The following is a 15,219-nucleotide window of genomic DNA, read 5'->3' as shown; positions in this document are numbered from 1 at the left end:
CGTTTTCGAAAATGTTCGACGCAGCAGAATAAATGCCTGAGGTATCTACCAGAACAACTCGCGTTCAACGTTGCGCGACAAGCACGAAGAGTTTGAGAGGCAGGCTAATCCATATTTCAGCGGTTGATAGACCTTGCCAGTGGCTTCATAGCTCATATAGGTATCAATCATGTCAGCTGCACAGCTACTTAATCCCAAGGCGGAATCTCGAGTACGTTAAATTGCCCAAGCTAACAATTTGCGGTCTAACACAGTACCAGAGACGAGGCGAAGCTCTAAAGGTCAACATATCTGCAGGAGAAGGCCTCGAAAATGTGCTCGCGTCTAATTTGGGACCAACTGGCACCCTAAAAATGCTGGTAGACGGCGCAGGAGGCATAAAACTCACGAAGGATGGTTCGGTGTTATTGCGAGAGATGCAAATCCAGAATCCGACGGCGGTTATGATTGCAAGAGCCGCGACTGCACAAGACGAAATCACAGGTGATGGCACGACCAGTGTAGTTCTCATGGTGGGTGAGCTGTTAAAACAAGCAGATCGGTATATTTCAGAAGGCCTACATCCTCGAGTGATCACAGACGGATACGACATTGCAAAGACAGAGTCGCTGAAATTCTTAGACTCGTTCAAGTTGGAAAGGAACATTGACCGAGAACTGCTTCTATCTGTTGCTCGTACATCCTTGTCCACAAAACTCAACTCAACACTTGCGGAGCAATTGACACCTGATATTGTGGACGCAGTCTTAGCAATATACCAGCCTCCAGCGAAACCTGACCTGCACATGGTTGAGATCATGACAATGCAGCACCGCACAGCAGCAGACACGCAACTTATCCGTGGCCTTGCGCTTGACCATGGGGCACGGCATCCAGACATGCCTCGCAGACTTGAGAATGCGTACGTACTCATTCTTAACGTATCTCTCGAGTATGAGAAATCGGAAATCAACTCTGGCTTTTACTACTCATCTGCGGAACAACGAGAAAAGCTTGTGGAGAGTGAGCGACGCTTTGTGGATGAGAAGCTCAGAAAGATCGTTGATTTGAAGAAAGAGGTCTGCGGCAGTGATTCAAAAAAGAGCTTTGTCGTCATAAATCAGAAGGGAATTGATCCATTGAGCTTAGACGTATTAGCAAAGAATGGCATCCTAGCACTACGACGAGCAAAGAGAAGAAACATGGAGAGGTTACAACTGGCAGTTGGCGGCACAGCTATGAATTCTGTCGAAGACTTGACGCCAGATGTTCTTGGCTGGGCAGGTCTAGTCTACGAGCACACATTGGGTGAGGAGAAGTATACCTTCATTGAAAATGTCAAAGATCCTAAATCAGTCACGCTGCTCATCAAAGGTCCAAATGGACACACAATCACGCAGATCAAAGATGCGGTTAGGGACGGGCTAAGAAGTGTTTATAACATGATTGTAGATAAATGCGTGGTACCTGGAGGGGGGGCTTTCCAGGTCGCCTGTGCTGCCCATCTCAAAAGCACAGAATTCAGGAAACAAGTCAAGGGCAAGGCAAAATATGGAGTAGACGCGTTTGCGGATGCGCTGCTAATCATTCCGAAGACCTTAGCAGCGAATTCCGGCCATGACATCCAAGATGCATGTAAGTGACAATTTCGAAACCTATTCAAATTCTTGTATCGCTAATGTTCAATGCAGTGTCAAGTCTTCAGGACGAGCAATCCGACGGTAATATCGTGGGATTAAATCTTGTCACAGGAGAGCCAATGGATCCCATTCAAGAAGGTGTCTATGATTCGTTCAGGGTTTTGCGCAATGCCATAGCGTCGAGTTCAGGTATCGCCTCGAATCTATTACTTTGTGACGAGATGTTGAAGGCGAGGCAGATGGGCCGATCAGGACCGCCTGGGGGTGGCGATGGAGAGTGATAGAAGGCATTCGTAAGACAATGGCTTTTCATAAGTTGACTTCACGTGCGAGACAATGTAGACAACACATCTACGGTCTTTAAGAGCGTAAAAAGCATTGATATATTCTCTGAAGGGAAACATCTCGATTCAAGTATCGACTCTTCCAACATTCTTCATAATGACGCTATGAATCAAGTTTTCGCCTCGTGAATGTTACCGATATTTCCTTTGCATGTCCTAATTCTTCGGTCTTAAGTCCACAACCTCGAAGCTCAATCCAGACAACTCTTGCACATGTCCTGGCTTCATCGCATCTGTGTAGATTTGGCCATCGGGATGGGGATGAAAGAGCCCACTTTGTGTGCAAGTTAGAATCGTCTTCAAGCCCGGTGGATCCGTCAATCTGAACACTCCATAATTTGGTTCATGCTTTGGAGCACATACAATCGCGATGCTCTCCGCCATTTGGACCTGGTAGCCGCCATGGGTATGCAAATCCCGGCTGGACATAAAACAGGTTTGTGTAGGGTGAGTGTGTATCCATCCTAGCGTCATCAGATCATTTTCATCTACATAATCGAAAAGTGCGGATTCGTTGACCGTGTCGCAGGTGTCACTTGTTGACTCTTGTTCCGGTATCACAAGTTTAGAGATGAAAAATGCATTAGATATAAGCGTTCCGCAAAGGATGCCGCAAGTTTCCAGATTACGTTGGGTATTGAAGTTCGCAATTTTGAGGAACTCTGTACGCAGACCTGGATTGATAAACACCGTGCGGAGAGGTTTCCCTGACTCTGTCTTTGCCGTGGCAACAAATGAATAATCCTTAGTGTTGAGACCAGGAGTTGAAGTAGATTCGCGTATCTCCAGAGGCGAGAGGTTAGAATCGTACATGATCTTCGAGGGAATTGGCAGCGAGGACAGGTGTGCAGAAAATTTCGGCAGAATTTGCTCTTTGGGTGGTGGTCGAGGAGCAGGCTCCGCGAGATGCTCTTTTGGTGGTCTCGGTGGAGCTGAAGACTGTTGGATCGGAGTGTGGAAAGGAAATGACTCTAATTCCGGATCATATGCCTTCTTGATAGGTATAGTTGGATATTTGTATTTCGGGTGCAGCCCGTCGTCTCGAAAATCATCACCATCGTGAGAGATAGGCGCTTGGTAGGACTGTTCTCTTCGTTTTGCAGTGGCAAAGATGTGTTGAGACAGATTATCGCCATCAAAATCATCAGCTAGCTCAATCATAGGACTTTTAGGTTCTTCTTCCATTTGAGAACTTTGTCTCCCGTCTCTCCGTCTTCTTAATTCCATATTCGCTAGAGACAAAGCCAAAGCTCGGTTCTCATCATTCCCAGGGTGTAACTCTAGCCTCCTTTGCTTTCTTCCAATTTCAGAGTCTGAAATGGGGGGACTTCCTGTATCTGTGAATATTGAAGCCTGTGCAGCATTTCTAGTGTTTTCACGTTGCCAATTCTCTCTGTCCGCTCTCTTCCTTGCTGCAGCATCCAAATATCGCTCATACCGATCATTAATCTTTGGCTTAAGCAACTCCATGCTCTTCAATCCATGCATCAGATCACTTTGTATTTTCTTTCTTGCAGCGGTAGCTTCTGGAAGTTTATAATCGGGATGTTTTGGAAGCTTCTCTGTAGCCAATAAGGCATGGCGCATGTAAAAGAGATACGCATCCTGTTCGTGACCATCGCGTTCATATGATTGAGCCTGTGATATACTTTAGCAACATGCACGAAAACAATACTAAGCCCCAACATACCTGTTTCTGTATAGCATTCGCAGCACGAAACCAGTGTCGCAGAGGTATTCCGGGATCGTACTCAAAGTTCCCGGCCTCTTTGACTATACCTGCGACATTCAATGGCTCTTTGCCGAAACCATGGCTCGCAGCACCCGCAAACGCCATTGTAAGCGAATTGTGGTATCAAAATTCACTTCCGCAAGCATTCAAAAGGAGTTATTGAGATTAATATCCAGGACAGAGAATTATACCCATTAGATGACAGGCAGCCGAGGCGTTCGCCCCTCGGATTGGTATGATCCTTTGGCTCGTAGATATTGCAAAGTTGTATCTGCAAGAATAAGGATTTTGGAGTTCGTGCACCGTGGTGGACAGAAGAAACAATGCTGCCTGTCGTGTAGAGACCGCAGCTTAAGTGACGTCGAGCTTGAGCACCAATCATCAGGCCAGATGTTTAAGTCCGCCACGCTTCCGACCACACAGATTAGCAAAGCTAAATGCAAAAGTTTTAACTTATCGACTTTGCATTTAGAATCGTCAAAGTCGTCCACATTACGCGCTTTAATGTTTAGCCCCGGGAAAGTATCTGACAAACAATACGTCTTGTCTATTTTATTAACACATCACTGTTTAAAGCCGTGGTAAGTTAAGGATGTCATGGCTTTTCACCCCAAGAAATCAGCCCAATCATTGAATTCAGGATGCAAGAGATATAGTACAGATCGTGATGCTTAAGATGTACCAAGACATCAGCGGAATTTTTCTAGCATCGCCAGCTAACTTCAGACATTATGTGTATGGCTTAACTGACAATGCGCAAGAACTGCTAACGCTTTTTGCTCATAATTTGAGTCCTTACAAAGAGTTCCTTTCTGAATTCCGTAGATTTTGACACTACGGATGAGGAAACTGCAATGTTTCTCTGCTTGACACCTTCTAGAGTCTCCCAACACCGCGTTTTCATTTCCTTTCGCTCTCTTTAGCCGAATTCTTCCCTGATATACCCCTGGCTACTACCGTCGTCTTAGCTTCATTAAGATGATAGCTTCCAATCATATCTATCAGGTTATCTTCCGATTTATCGTGTAGTTTCGATTCGCCTTCACCCTTGGGTGTGGCCTGTTCAGGCCTTAGCAGTTTTAATCGCCCATTTGCAAGTCCTCAACAGAACTTACCTGTCCATCTGCATCAATGGCGCTTCCAGTATCCCATGCGTTACCATATCTTGATCTGAAGCCTGCCAATTTACCGGCTTCATCATCTTCTACGTTCAACAATTTTCGACTAGAAGGATTCCACAGTGGAGAGTTGCGGACATCTTTCGTGGCTTTGTAGACAGGGACAGGCGAAGTCGTACGATGAAGGTAAGTGCTTCCATCTGAAAGCGTCACCAACTGGGTGAATGTGTATGGTCTCTTTGGCCTGCGTATGAGAGTTGCTGTTAAGATATTAGTCGAAACTCTGAAAACAATTCGAGTTATGCGTCTGACCATGTCGAATTTGTTGGGCGTTGCACTGTATGGTTTGGGAATTAGATAAAACAGCGCGCCGTGGCAGAGACGAAATAGATCCAAGCATCGTAAGTAGATGACTGATTGTGAAAGAAGAGGGTATGAGAGTCTAGAAATATGGTTGCTCAAATCAAGCCAGTCCGTTGCGGAGATTACCAAATTGGAAACCCTTCTGAATAGCCTCGACCTACAACATCTGCCCAACTAGCCCTCGCGCCCACAATACCTTAGCATATTCCATGTCGCATCTTTTATACAGCTTAAATATATGATCAACAATCTGCAATCACAGCGCGCTTTGTTGAACACCGAGCTCAAATATTATGACACAATGGACAAGAGAAAGGCGTCGCATGCGTTCTTCTTGACTTTTCGCTCGTGGAATATGGTTTGTGTGTAAATCTCTTGACTTTGACTACGACGGCTCTAACTCATCTTTTGCAGGTCTTCCACAGCGATGCCACTCTCTGCTATTGTATTCGCACACGCTCGGGAGTTTTCGACGGATGTCTAAACCATACCTCAGATGTCGATCTGCATCATCTCACAAGCGTCTACTGTCCTCTAAATGTGGTGATCGGCCAGGTACAGTCGTGTCGACTGCGGAACTCCTGGATGTCAAAATCAGAAAGGCGCTGCCGCCGGGAAACCCGTATAATTGCTTTGACGAAGCCCTCATGAAATTGCACCCAAAGCTAGAGATCTCCGCGTTTCTGAGTATTCTTGGGAATCATATGGATGATGTGATTCAAAAATCCATCAGGAAAGAATATTGTGATTCCGATACATTCAAACTTCTGATGCGCTCCATGCCCCATCCTACTGTGCTTGTCGCGGCTCTGTCCGACGAGCATACGAAGCGAGACGATTCGCGTCAGAATTCAGATTCTCATCTCTCCACCCCAACCATGCATTTCCGTGGTGCGGTCATTTCGTCCATGACTTCTGTTTGTATAGGGCCGCCAGCCATTTTATCCTTCAATTTCAAAGAGCCATCATCAACCCTTGCTGGCATACGGGCTAACCGGTTTTTTACGATTCATTTCCTTAGAGCCAACGTGCATGGCGCAGAACTTGCCAGACAATTTTTAAGGCATCTAGGTGACCACGATGCTGCATGGAGAGGTGTGGCCGGATCTCACAAAACTGAAGTTTTGAAGCGGGTCGACTGGAGAGCGAAGACATTCTATGCACCTCCTGTACCCATGGCACCTATTATCAGGGGTCCGGGTGTGGCTTCTCGTCTAGTTTGCGAAATATTGCCAGAAAAATGTGTATCGGATGTTGGCGACCATTCCATAATCGTTGCGAAGGTTGTGTCTGCTCCATCAGTTGAAAAGGATCTTGAAGATGAACAGAGGTCTTACGATGGCTTTGCACCTCTCTTGCTTTACTCTCAGGGCGAGTTTAGGGAGCATGGCGCGATCCTGCAAGCTCCAGAACAAGGCAATCAGGCTCATGGCAGCCTTGAACAAGTGTCGACAAGGGAACAACATGAGAGCTTAGACCTGGGACTAAATACAATTGACTCTGATGATCCGATTCTATACCGTGCTGCAATCAGTTATATGGACAGTGTTCTTGATTCTTACAAGGATAGTGAACATTATGAGAGTCTACGCGCATTTCACTATAAAGCAATGAGCAGCTTTGATAAAAGAGCAACCTTCATCGGTGCCTTAAAGCTTTGGCAATTTCAGCAGTCTATGGAGCGAGGAGATGACATCAGCAACTTTCATATTAGAGATATTGTATCTGGTTCGCAGGATGTTCTTGAGGCTTTGGATGAGGATCCTGGTTTACGTGCTGCTGCAGAGGAGCTGGTTAGGTCTGCTACATCTAAAACTGGTAGTCCTTTGGTGGAGACGGGTGTATAATTATATTTTTATATAGCGAACTCAGCAACTACTCCTATGTACAATGTGAGGAACGGAAGAGGAACATACGCACGGTACAGCTGCGCTCAGGCCGCGGGTCATATGCTCCAGGGGGAAGCAATATTTAAGCTATATATAGTATTTACCTTAATTTTACTCTTTAGTTATTAATTTTAATACTAATCTATATTTATTACTCCTTATCCTAATATTATACTTATATTTACTTTTTATAATTCTAATAACTCTTTACCAAAATAAAGGTGTAGGCCTGGTATTAGAATATTAAAATAATTATATAATAATAATATCTTTATATCTATTTGTTAGGAATACTTTCCTAGTACCGACTAGCTTCACTAATGTAAGCCACTTCGGAAGGTGTTACGAAGTAACATTGGGAACCACGTGACAAGAAAACGATCATGTTGATCACTCATGATCAAGGTGATCGGTTTGCATAAGCGCAAGCTTATGATTCGACCGGACGGATTAGACGAATCAGGATTGCAGGATGCAATCAGTCTGATCATTCATGATCGGAATAATCACTGTAAGAAATAAGGCGATAAGGATATTAAAAACAAGGTCTATATAAATGTTAGGAACACTTTCCCAATACCGACTAGCTTCACTAGTGTAAGCCACTTCGGAAGGGTTTAGCTTCCTAGAGCAGAGGAACAATGTATAACAAGAGCTTATTGTGGAAGGAATACAATAAGATAGTTATGTTTATGACTTAGAGTAGTCTGAGTGTTACGAAGTAACACGTGATCTGTCATATGAGTGATCATTTTGATCATTCTTGGAAAAATGATCAAAATGAGCGCATTAACCAATGACCGGTGGCTAGGATATTGCTGATTAGTCAGAGTGATCATTCTGATCACTTCACTAAGAATGATCAGAATAAACAAGGCAACAAGGACATCAAGAATAAGGTCTATATAAACATCCTGTCTCTACCGATATAACACTCTTTATAATTTAACTGTCTAGCATAGCTAGTAGTTAGTTTAAATATATTCTCATACTCTTAAAGCTCAGACTACTCTAAGTTATAAATATAACTATCTTATTATATTCCTTCTATAATAAGCTCTTATTATATATTATTCCTTTACTCTAGGAAGCTAAACCTTTCCAAAGTAACTTATATTAGTAAAGCTAGTCAGTATTAGGAAAGTATTTTTAATAAAAGTTAAATTACTAAATTATTAGATAGGGCAAGGAACAATATCTTATATCTACTGTCTTTAAGAGAAGTAGCGGAAGTCAACAACAGTCTGGTCTACTAAAGAAGAAGGTTGAGGTTACTTCAACTACCAGTGCTGCCGGGCTATTAATATATAGAATAGTAGTACTACCACTACCTCTACCACTAAGAGATCCGGAAGTCCTACCAGATACTTAATTATTTGACGACTCTGATTCATCCAACTCAAACTCCGATTCTAGAAGTAAGAATCTCTTTAATAATAATATGACTCGACCAAAAATCAATCTACCTAAACCTTTTAAAGGGGAATAATCTAAATATAAAGCCTTCAGGTCTTAGCTTAGAATCTATATTTATTAGAATTAGGATAAGCTTAACACTGAAGAAAAGAAAGTTATATATACTATTTCTTACCTAAGGGGAAATATATATATTTGGATCTAAAGGCGAGTTGATTAATATATCTTAAAGAAAGGAGATATTCTATATAATATTAAGAGAATCTTCTAGAGTTATTTAATATTTATAGGAGAGATAGATTAGTACTTTCAGTGAGTTAACGAGGCTCACTTAGCTGAGAAGAAATTATTGGAACTATACCAGAAGTCAGACGCGAGTTCCTACGCGGTCAAATTCAAGAAATAGGCGGTAATTTTAAAATAGAATAATGATGCACTTCGCACCAAGTTTTTCACAGGACTTAAGCCAGAAGTTAAAGCCCAGTTACAGCTTAGGGAGAAGAAGATATCTACCCTTATAGAACTTATTGAATCAGCGATTAGGATTAATTCCATCCTATTTAAAAATAAGCTCAATAAGCAAGGAAAGACGCCTAAATACTAATCTAATTATAGGAGACTATAATGCTCTACCAATTACTACAGACCACAGCCTATAGAGATAGATAAACTCTAGAAAGGCGATTAAGCCCTAAGACAGCCTAAGAATTTTAAGAAAAACACGGGAAATTATTTTAAGTGTGGCTAACCAGGACATTTTGCTTGAAATTGTTTAAAGCTTAAGAAATAGTTAATTAAGACTCTGGGAATAGGTGTGCAAGTACGGAAGATTGCTATACTTAAGAAAGGCTCTTATAATACTTACTAATAAGGACTAAACCAAAATACAGGACTATAGGATAAGACTATGATTCATGGAATCTTGGAACGGCATTCTAATATTTAGATAAATATAGCTTATAAGTTCTATTGGGCACTACTAATTAGTCATTACAAAGTTCAAGATTATGGATTCTGGGAGCATAGTGAGAATAAGGATTCAGGAGAACCATCATGGGAATATCCTTATAGACTACCTAAAGTTTCTTTCACACAGGTGCGACAGATACTCCAGATTAAGAGTATCCAGGGTAATAATTATTATATATACTATAAGCATCTTCCAGTTAACCTTTGTACGGCTTGGAATTATCAATATCCAAGATACTACATACCAGTAATATAATAGGGAACTATAGATAATAACCATATATTAATTAATATTGGACCATCACAATAAGGAATCTAAAGTATAATTAGAAATCTTAACCCTAAAGAGAACAAAATAATAAAAAATATCTATAAATATATCATAAAGCTTATCTATATAACGGATGACTTAATAAGAAGGGCTATTATATAGGTTTTACCTAAGGACCTGTATCAAATTGGACTTCAGATAAACGCAGATCTAGACTCTAAAGATCTGTAGAAGTTATATTGACTGAACCTGCAAGTAACCAAGATAATGTCCAACCCGGATGGAAGTTCTGAAGAATGGGAGTCAGGCGAAGAAACACTTGATAACGGTAAAAGCAAGCACCCTTACTTCTCAGGAAACGAGGAGGTCAACTATTAAGGGGCATAATAGTTAACTCTTAGAAGGAACCTTAAAGCCTTAACAAGTTAGGGGAAAGTAAGCTAATGGTAGAAGTTAAGATTACAGGCAATTCTACCATAACCATAATTAACTCAGGAGCTATAGTAGATTTCTTAAGCAGTTGGTATATAAGAGAATGGAATTTACCTTTGAATAAGAAAAAGGATCCATATCTACTTATTACTACTAATGGAACCCTAATTACTTTAGATTAAGGTATAATTAAGTATAAGACAACCATTAATATAGTAATATTAGATAAAAAGGTTAGTAGGATATTTAATATTACTAATATTAGGGATTCAGATATCATCCTTAAATTATTATGGCTCTAGGACGAAAGACCGCATATCAACTGGTTAACCTTAATTATATCTCTAGTTAAGGATTGATATCCTATCCAGGCCAGAAAGCGCACTAGAGGGCAGATAAAAAAGCTTATATAGTAAAGTATATAAGATATAGAGGCGGTAGCTATTTATCAGCTTCAAGGGGAGCAGAAGACAGCATTCCAAATTCCTCCAGAGTATAAGGAATTTACGGAACTTTTCAAGAAGGAGGCTCTAGAAGAAGCCTTGCTACCGCACCAGCCGTTCAATCATAAAATAGTACTAAAAAAGGGATCCTAATTAAAAAGGTTTAGCATCTACCTACTTAGGGCAGACCAAAGAAAAGTACTAGATAAGTATTTAGACAAAAACCTAAAAAGAGGTTTTATTAAAGAGTCCAAGTCTCCTATAAGATATCTGGTATTCTATATACCTAAACCTAATAGCAGACTACAACTTTATATAGATTATAGATACCTAAATAGTATTATAGTAAAGAATAGTATAACACTATTATTAATTTAGGAGTTACGAGACCAACTCCAAGGAGCTTAATAATTTATAAAGTTTGATATACCGGAAGCATTCCATCGAATTTAGATTAAGCAGGGCAATAAGTATAAGACAGTGTTTAGCACTTATTAAGGGCACTATTAGTATAGAGTAATGCTATTTATGCTTATAAATACCCCAGCTACTATATAAGTATATATGAACCATATATTACAGGAATACTTAGATAAGTATATTAAGGTCTATATGGATAATATATTAATATACTCCTAGACACTTAAAGAATATATCGAACATATCCAAAAGGTCTTAAAAGCGCTAAAGAAACATAATTTACAGCTTAAACCATCCAAATATAAGTTCCATAAATAGAGAATCAAGTTTATTAGACTGATTATATCAGAAAAGGGATTAGAAGTAAATCCAGAAAAGGTCGAAAGAGTTAAGGAATAGCCTAAACCATAAACTATTAAGTAAGTTTAAGTATTTTTAGGATTTATAAACTATTATCAACAGTTTATCCCTAGATATTTAAGGATTGCAGTACCACTTACTGAACTTACTAAGAAAAGGGAAAACGCTGGCGTCACTTCCCAGGAATTTCAGTGGACCGAAGACGCTTAAAAGGCCTTTAATAAACTTAAGAAATTAGTTATAACTATACTAGTACTATAATTATTCAATAAGAAAAAGCTGATAAGAGTTAAAACAGATGCTTCTAAATATATTCTTAGAGTGGTCCTAAGTTAATAGGATAAAGATGGGTTATGGTAACCAGTAGCCTATCACTTAAGAAAATTTACAGATGCGGAAACTAGGTATTCCATATCAGATTAAGAGCTGTTAGTAATCATTAACGCACTCAAATACTGGCAACATTACTTAGAAGGTAGAAAAGATATGTTCTTAGTCTTATCAGATCACCAGAATCTCCGGAACTTCACCACTACTAAAGTATTAAATAGACGACAGCTAAAATAATCATATAAATTATTATTATTTAACTTTAAGATTAAATATCAGAGTAGGAAACTTAATACTAACACAGATGCATTAAGTAGAAGAACTGACTATGACAAAGGAATGGAGGTTAAACATACTCTGTTATAGTAAGAAGGAGACTTAATAATACATTAAGTAGTATCTCTAATCAAAATCAATATACCTAAAATTTAGAGGATTTAAACCAAATAATCAAAAGGAGACTTTATCAAATAATATATGGACTATAATAATCAACTACAAGTCTATATATATAAAGGGAAAATTATCTTACCCCCAAATCTTAAGAAAGAATGGATATTTAAGTATTATAAACCACCTCTGTAAGGACATGCGAAAGCAGAAGAAGTCTTAGAAAGATTACGACAAAATTACTACTTCCCCAGGATATAACAAAAGGTTTTTACTTGGATTAGGGCTTACCATTTATATAAGAAGGCCAAGTATAAATAATATAAACCTTATAGGTTACTTTAACCAAACCAAGCACTAGAAAAGTCTTAGCAAGAAGTATCAATAGACTTTATTGGACCTTTACCACCTTCTAAGGACAAAAATAATGTGGAATATGAAAATATTATGGTTGCTATTAATCGGTTAATAAAATACATAATATTTATCCTGATTCCTTGGTAATTTACTGCTTCCTACCTAGCGAAGATCTTCTTAAAAGAAGTAGGGAAATTTGGCATACCTAAGAAGATTATCTCTAATTAAGATAAGATATTTATATCCTATTTCTGGAAAGAATTATACCAAGTATTATAAATAACTCAGGGAATATCAATAGTATATTATCCATAAAGCGACAGCCAGACAGAATAAGTAAACTAAATACTAGAACAATATTTGCGAATATATATCAACGACAAATAAAATAATTGGGTATAGCTTTTACCATAGGCAGCGCAGCATATAACATAACCACGCAAAGTACTATAGGAATATTACTATATTACGTGAACTTTGGAAAGGAACCAAGATTAATAATTGATATATCGGTATACCTACCTATAGAAGCAACACTGTTTGCAGAAGAACTGCAATCACTTTATACTTAACTATAATCTAATATTATATTCCTGAATAAAAGAATGATCCTCCAGGCTAATTAGAAAAGGTCTGAAGGACCAGACCTTAAGGAAGGGGATAAAGTTTATCTTTAGTGATGAAATATTTGCACTAAATACCAAAGTAGTAAACTTAATTTTCTAAAAATTAGACTATTTAAAGTTAAAAGAATTATAGGACCAGTAAATTATGAATTCCAACTACCTAAGAATATAAGGATATATCCTATCTTTCATGTTTCGTTATTGGAAAAAGCGAATCTAGAAACTCCCCTTAATAAGGAAATAGAGTTGGAAGACCCTACTAAGCAGGAATATAAAGTTAAGAAGATCTTAGATTACCAAGTTAGATAACAACAACACTTCTACCTTATAAAGTGGAAAGGATATCTACTAGAAGAAAACACTTGGGAACCATACAAGAACCTCAACTATCTGCTTAAATTATTGCGATTCCATCATAAGAATCCGACATACTTAAGACCTCTTAGTTTTCAACAGTTTAATTAAAAAAGGTAAGATTATCCATAAGTTTATAGAGTTCACTATTAGAGCGACCACTATTTCTCACTTATTCAGCTTCTTCTTCCTCTTCCAGTTCATCTATTAAACAGATTACCTTTGCCTTTACTTAACTCTTAGCTATCTTCAGAATTTTCCAACTTCAGGAAAGTTGGGCTAGAAGCTTTTATTATTTAGCATTTAGTTATTATTACTTTATATAAACTTCTGATAATTCTTCAAGACTCTCTTCTATGGCTGATTTGGCTTCTTCCCTGGTTTTATCCAGAATTTCCCAGGATACGTTAACACATTTTATTCCTTTACAAGCATAGTTTACGCACTTAACACTCTTTAAAGAAGATATAGCAATATAAATTAATCTATAAATTAAGTAATATTCATAATTAAGAATTGCGATGCTTCCTAACTCTTTAATTTCAGAAGTAAGATATTTATAGTGAAGAGAGGAGACCGAAGATATTTTTATCTCTTAATCAGCAGTTACTAAACTCCTTAAATATTAGAAGTTTAGGGCAAGCTTACTAAGGAGGGGAATGGTGTTACAAAGTAACACATGATCTATCATATGAGTGATTATTTTGATCATTCTTGGAAAAATGATCAAAATGAGCGCATTAACCAATGACCGGTGGCTAAGATATTACTGATTAGTCAGAGTGATCATTCTGATCACTTCGCCAAGAATAATCAGAATAAACAAGGCAACAAGGACATCAAGAACGAGGTCTATATAAACATCCTATCTCTACCAATATAACACTCTTCGTGATTTAACTGTCTAGCATAGCTAGTAGTTAGTTTGAATACATTCTTATACTCTTAAAGCTCAGACTACTCTAAGTCATAAATATAACTATCTTATTGTATTCCTTCCACAATAAGCTCTTGTTATATATTATTCCTCTGCTCTAGGAAGCTAAACCCTTCCGAAGTGGCTTACATTAGTGAAGCTAGTCGGTATTGGGAAAGTGTTCCTAACACTGAGCTTCAAGAGTATGAGAATGTATTCAAACTAACTACTAGCTATGCTAGACAGTTAAATCACGAAGAGTGTTATCTCGGTAAAGACAGGATATTTATATAGACCTCATTCTTGATATCCTTGTTGCCTTATACCTAGTAATCATTTTGATCATTATTGAGCGAAATAATCACTTCCACCAATCAGCAACACCTTGGTCTTCGGCCATTGGCTAATGCGCTCATTCCGATCATTTTTGAGCGAAATGATCGCAATCATTCATCATATGATTGTTCATATGTTACTTCGTAACACCATTCCCCTCCTTAGTAAGCTTATCCCAAGCTTTAGTACTTAAAGAGTTTAGCAGTCACCAAGAGGGAAATAAAGATGTCTTCGATCCCCAAGGGCATAAAGTGTGTGGACGTGTCATGGGACGTTTTGGATAAGACCAGAGAAGAAGCCAAATCCGCCATAGAGAGGAATCTTGAAGAGTTGTCCAAATTGAATGTTATATAATAAAAACTTCTTACTCAACTTTCTCGAAGTCGGAAAATCCTAAAAATAGCTGAGGACCGCGCGAAGGCAAAAGTAATCTATTTAATAGATAAGCTAGAGGAGGAAGAAGAAGCAGAGCGGGTGAGAAATGGTGGTCGCTCTGATGGTGAACTCCGTGAACTTACAGACAATCTTGCCTTT

The 15,219-nt window shown here is 38.8% G+C and overlaps 4 protein-coding genes across 4 annotated transcripts; 2 read left to right on the top strand and 2 right to left on the bottom strand.

The window, feature by feature from the left end:
* The first annotated feature begins 51 nt into the window (after window positions 1-51).
* Window positions 52-2,093, top strand: PV09_05812 (T-complex protein 1, zeta subunit). The gene is made up of 3 exons (XM_016359360.1): window positions 52-211; window positions 261-1,614; window positions 1,671-2,093. The coding sequence occupies exons 1-3, from the start codon at window positions 170-172 to the stop codon at window positions 1,898-1,900; spliced, it is 1,626 nt and encodes a 541-aa protein (XP_016212609.1). The 5' UTR covers window positions 52-169; the 3' UTR covers window positions 1,901-2,093.
* On the bottom strand, window positions 1,933-4,056 carry PV09_05811 (uncharacterized protein). Its single transcript, XM_016359359.1, has 2 exons — window positions 3,654-4,056; window positions 1,933-3,601 (listed from the first exon to the last, which is right to left on the bottom strand). Exons 1-2 carry the CDS (start codon window positions 3,798-3,800, stop codon window positions 2,120-2,122), a joined length of 1,629 nt encoding a protein of 542 aa, XP_016212608.1. The 5' UTR covers window positions 3,801-4,056; the 3' UTR covers window positions 1,933-2,119.
* A 175-nt stretch (window positions 4,057-4,231) lies between these two features.
* PV09_05810 (uncharacterized protein) lies at window positions 4,232-5,282 on the bottom strand. Its single transcript, XM_016359358.1, has 3 exons — window positions 5,126-5,282; window positions 4,811-5,073; window positions 4,232-4,754 (listed from the first exon to the last, which is right to left on the bottom strand). Exons 1-3 carry the CDS (start codon window positions 5,211-5,213, stop codon window positions 4,596-4,598), a joined length of 510 nt encoding a protein of 169 aa, XP_016212607.1. The 5' UTR covers window positions 5,214-5,282; the 3' UTR covers window positions 4,232-4,595.
* Window positions 5,283-5,350: 68 nt separating this feature from the next.
* PV09_05809 (uncharacterized protein) lies at window positions 5,351-7,185 on the top strand. Its single transcript, XM_016359357.1, has 2 exons — window positions 5,351-5,538; window positions 5,591-7,185. Exons 1-2 carry the CDS (start codon window positions 5,415-5,417, stop codon window positions 7,021-7,023), a joined length of 1,557 nt encoding a protein of 518 aa, XP_016212606.1. The 5' UTR covers window positions 5,351-5,414; the 3' UTR covers window positions 7,024-7,185.
* Window positions 7,186-15,219: the final 8,034 nt, after the last annotated feature.

Source organism: Verruconis gallopava (assembly GCF_000836295.1).
Source record: "Verruconis gallopava strain CBS 43764 unplaced genomic scaffold supercont1.19, whole genome shotgun sequence".
In the NCBI taxonomy this organism is placed as follows: Eukaryota; Fungi; Ascomycota; class Dothideomycetes; order Venturiales; family Sympoventuriaceae; genus Verruconis; species Verruconis gallopava.
Note: the sequence above shows the minus strand (reverse complement) of the source record. Positions and strands in the feature narration are given on the sequence as shown.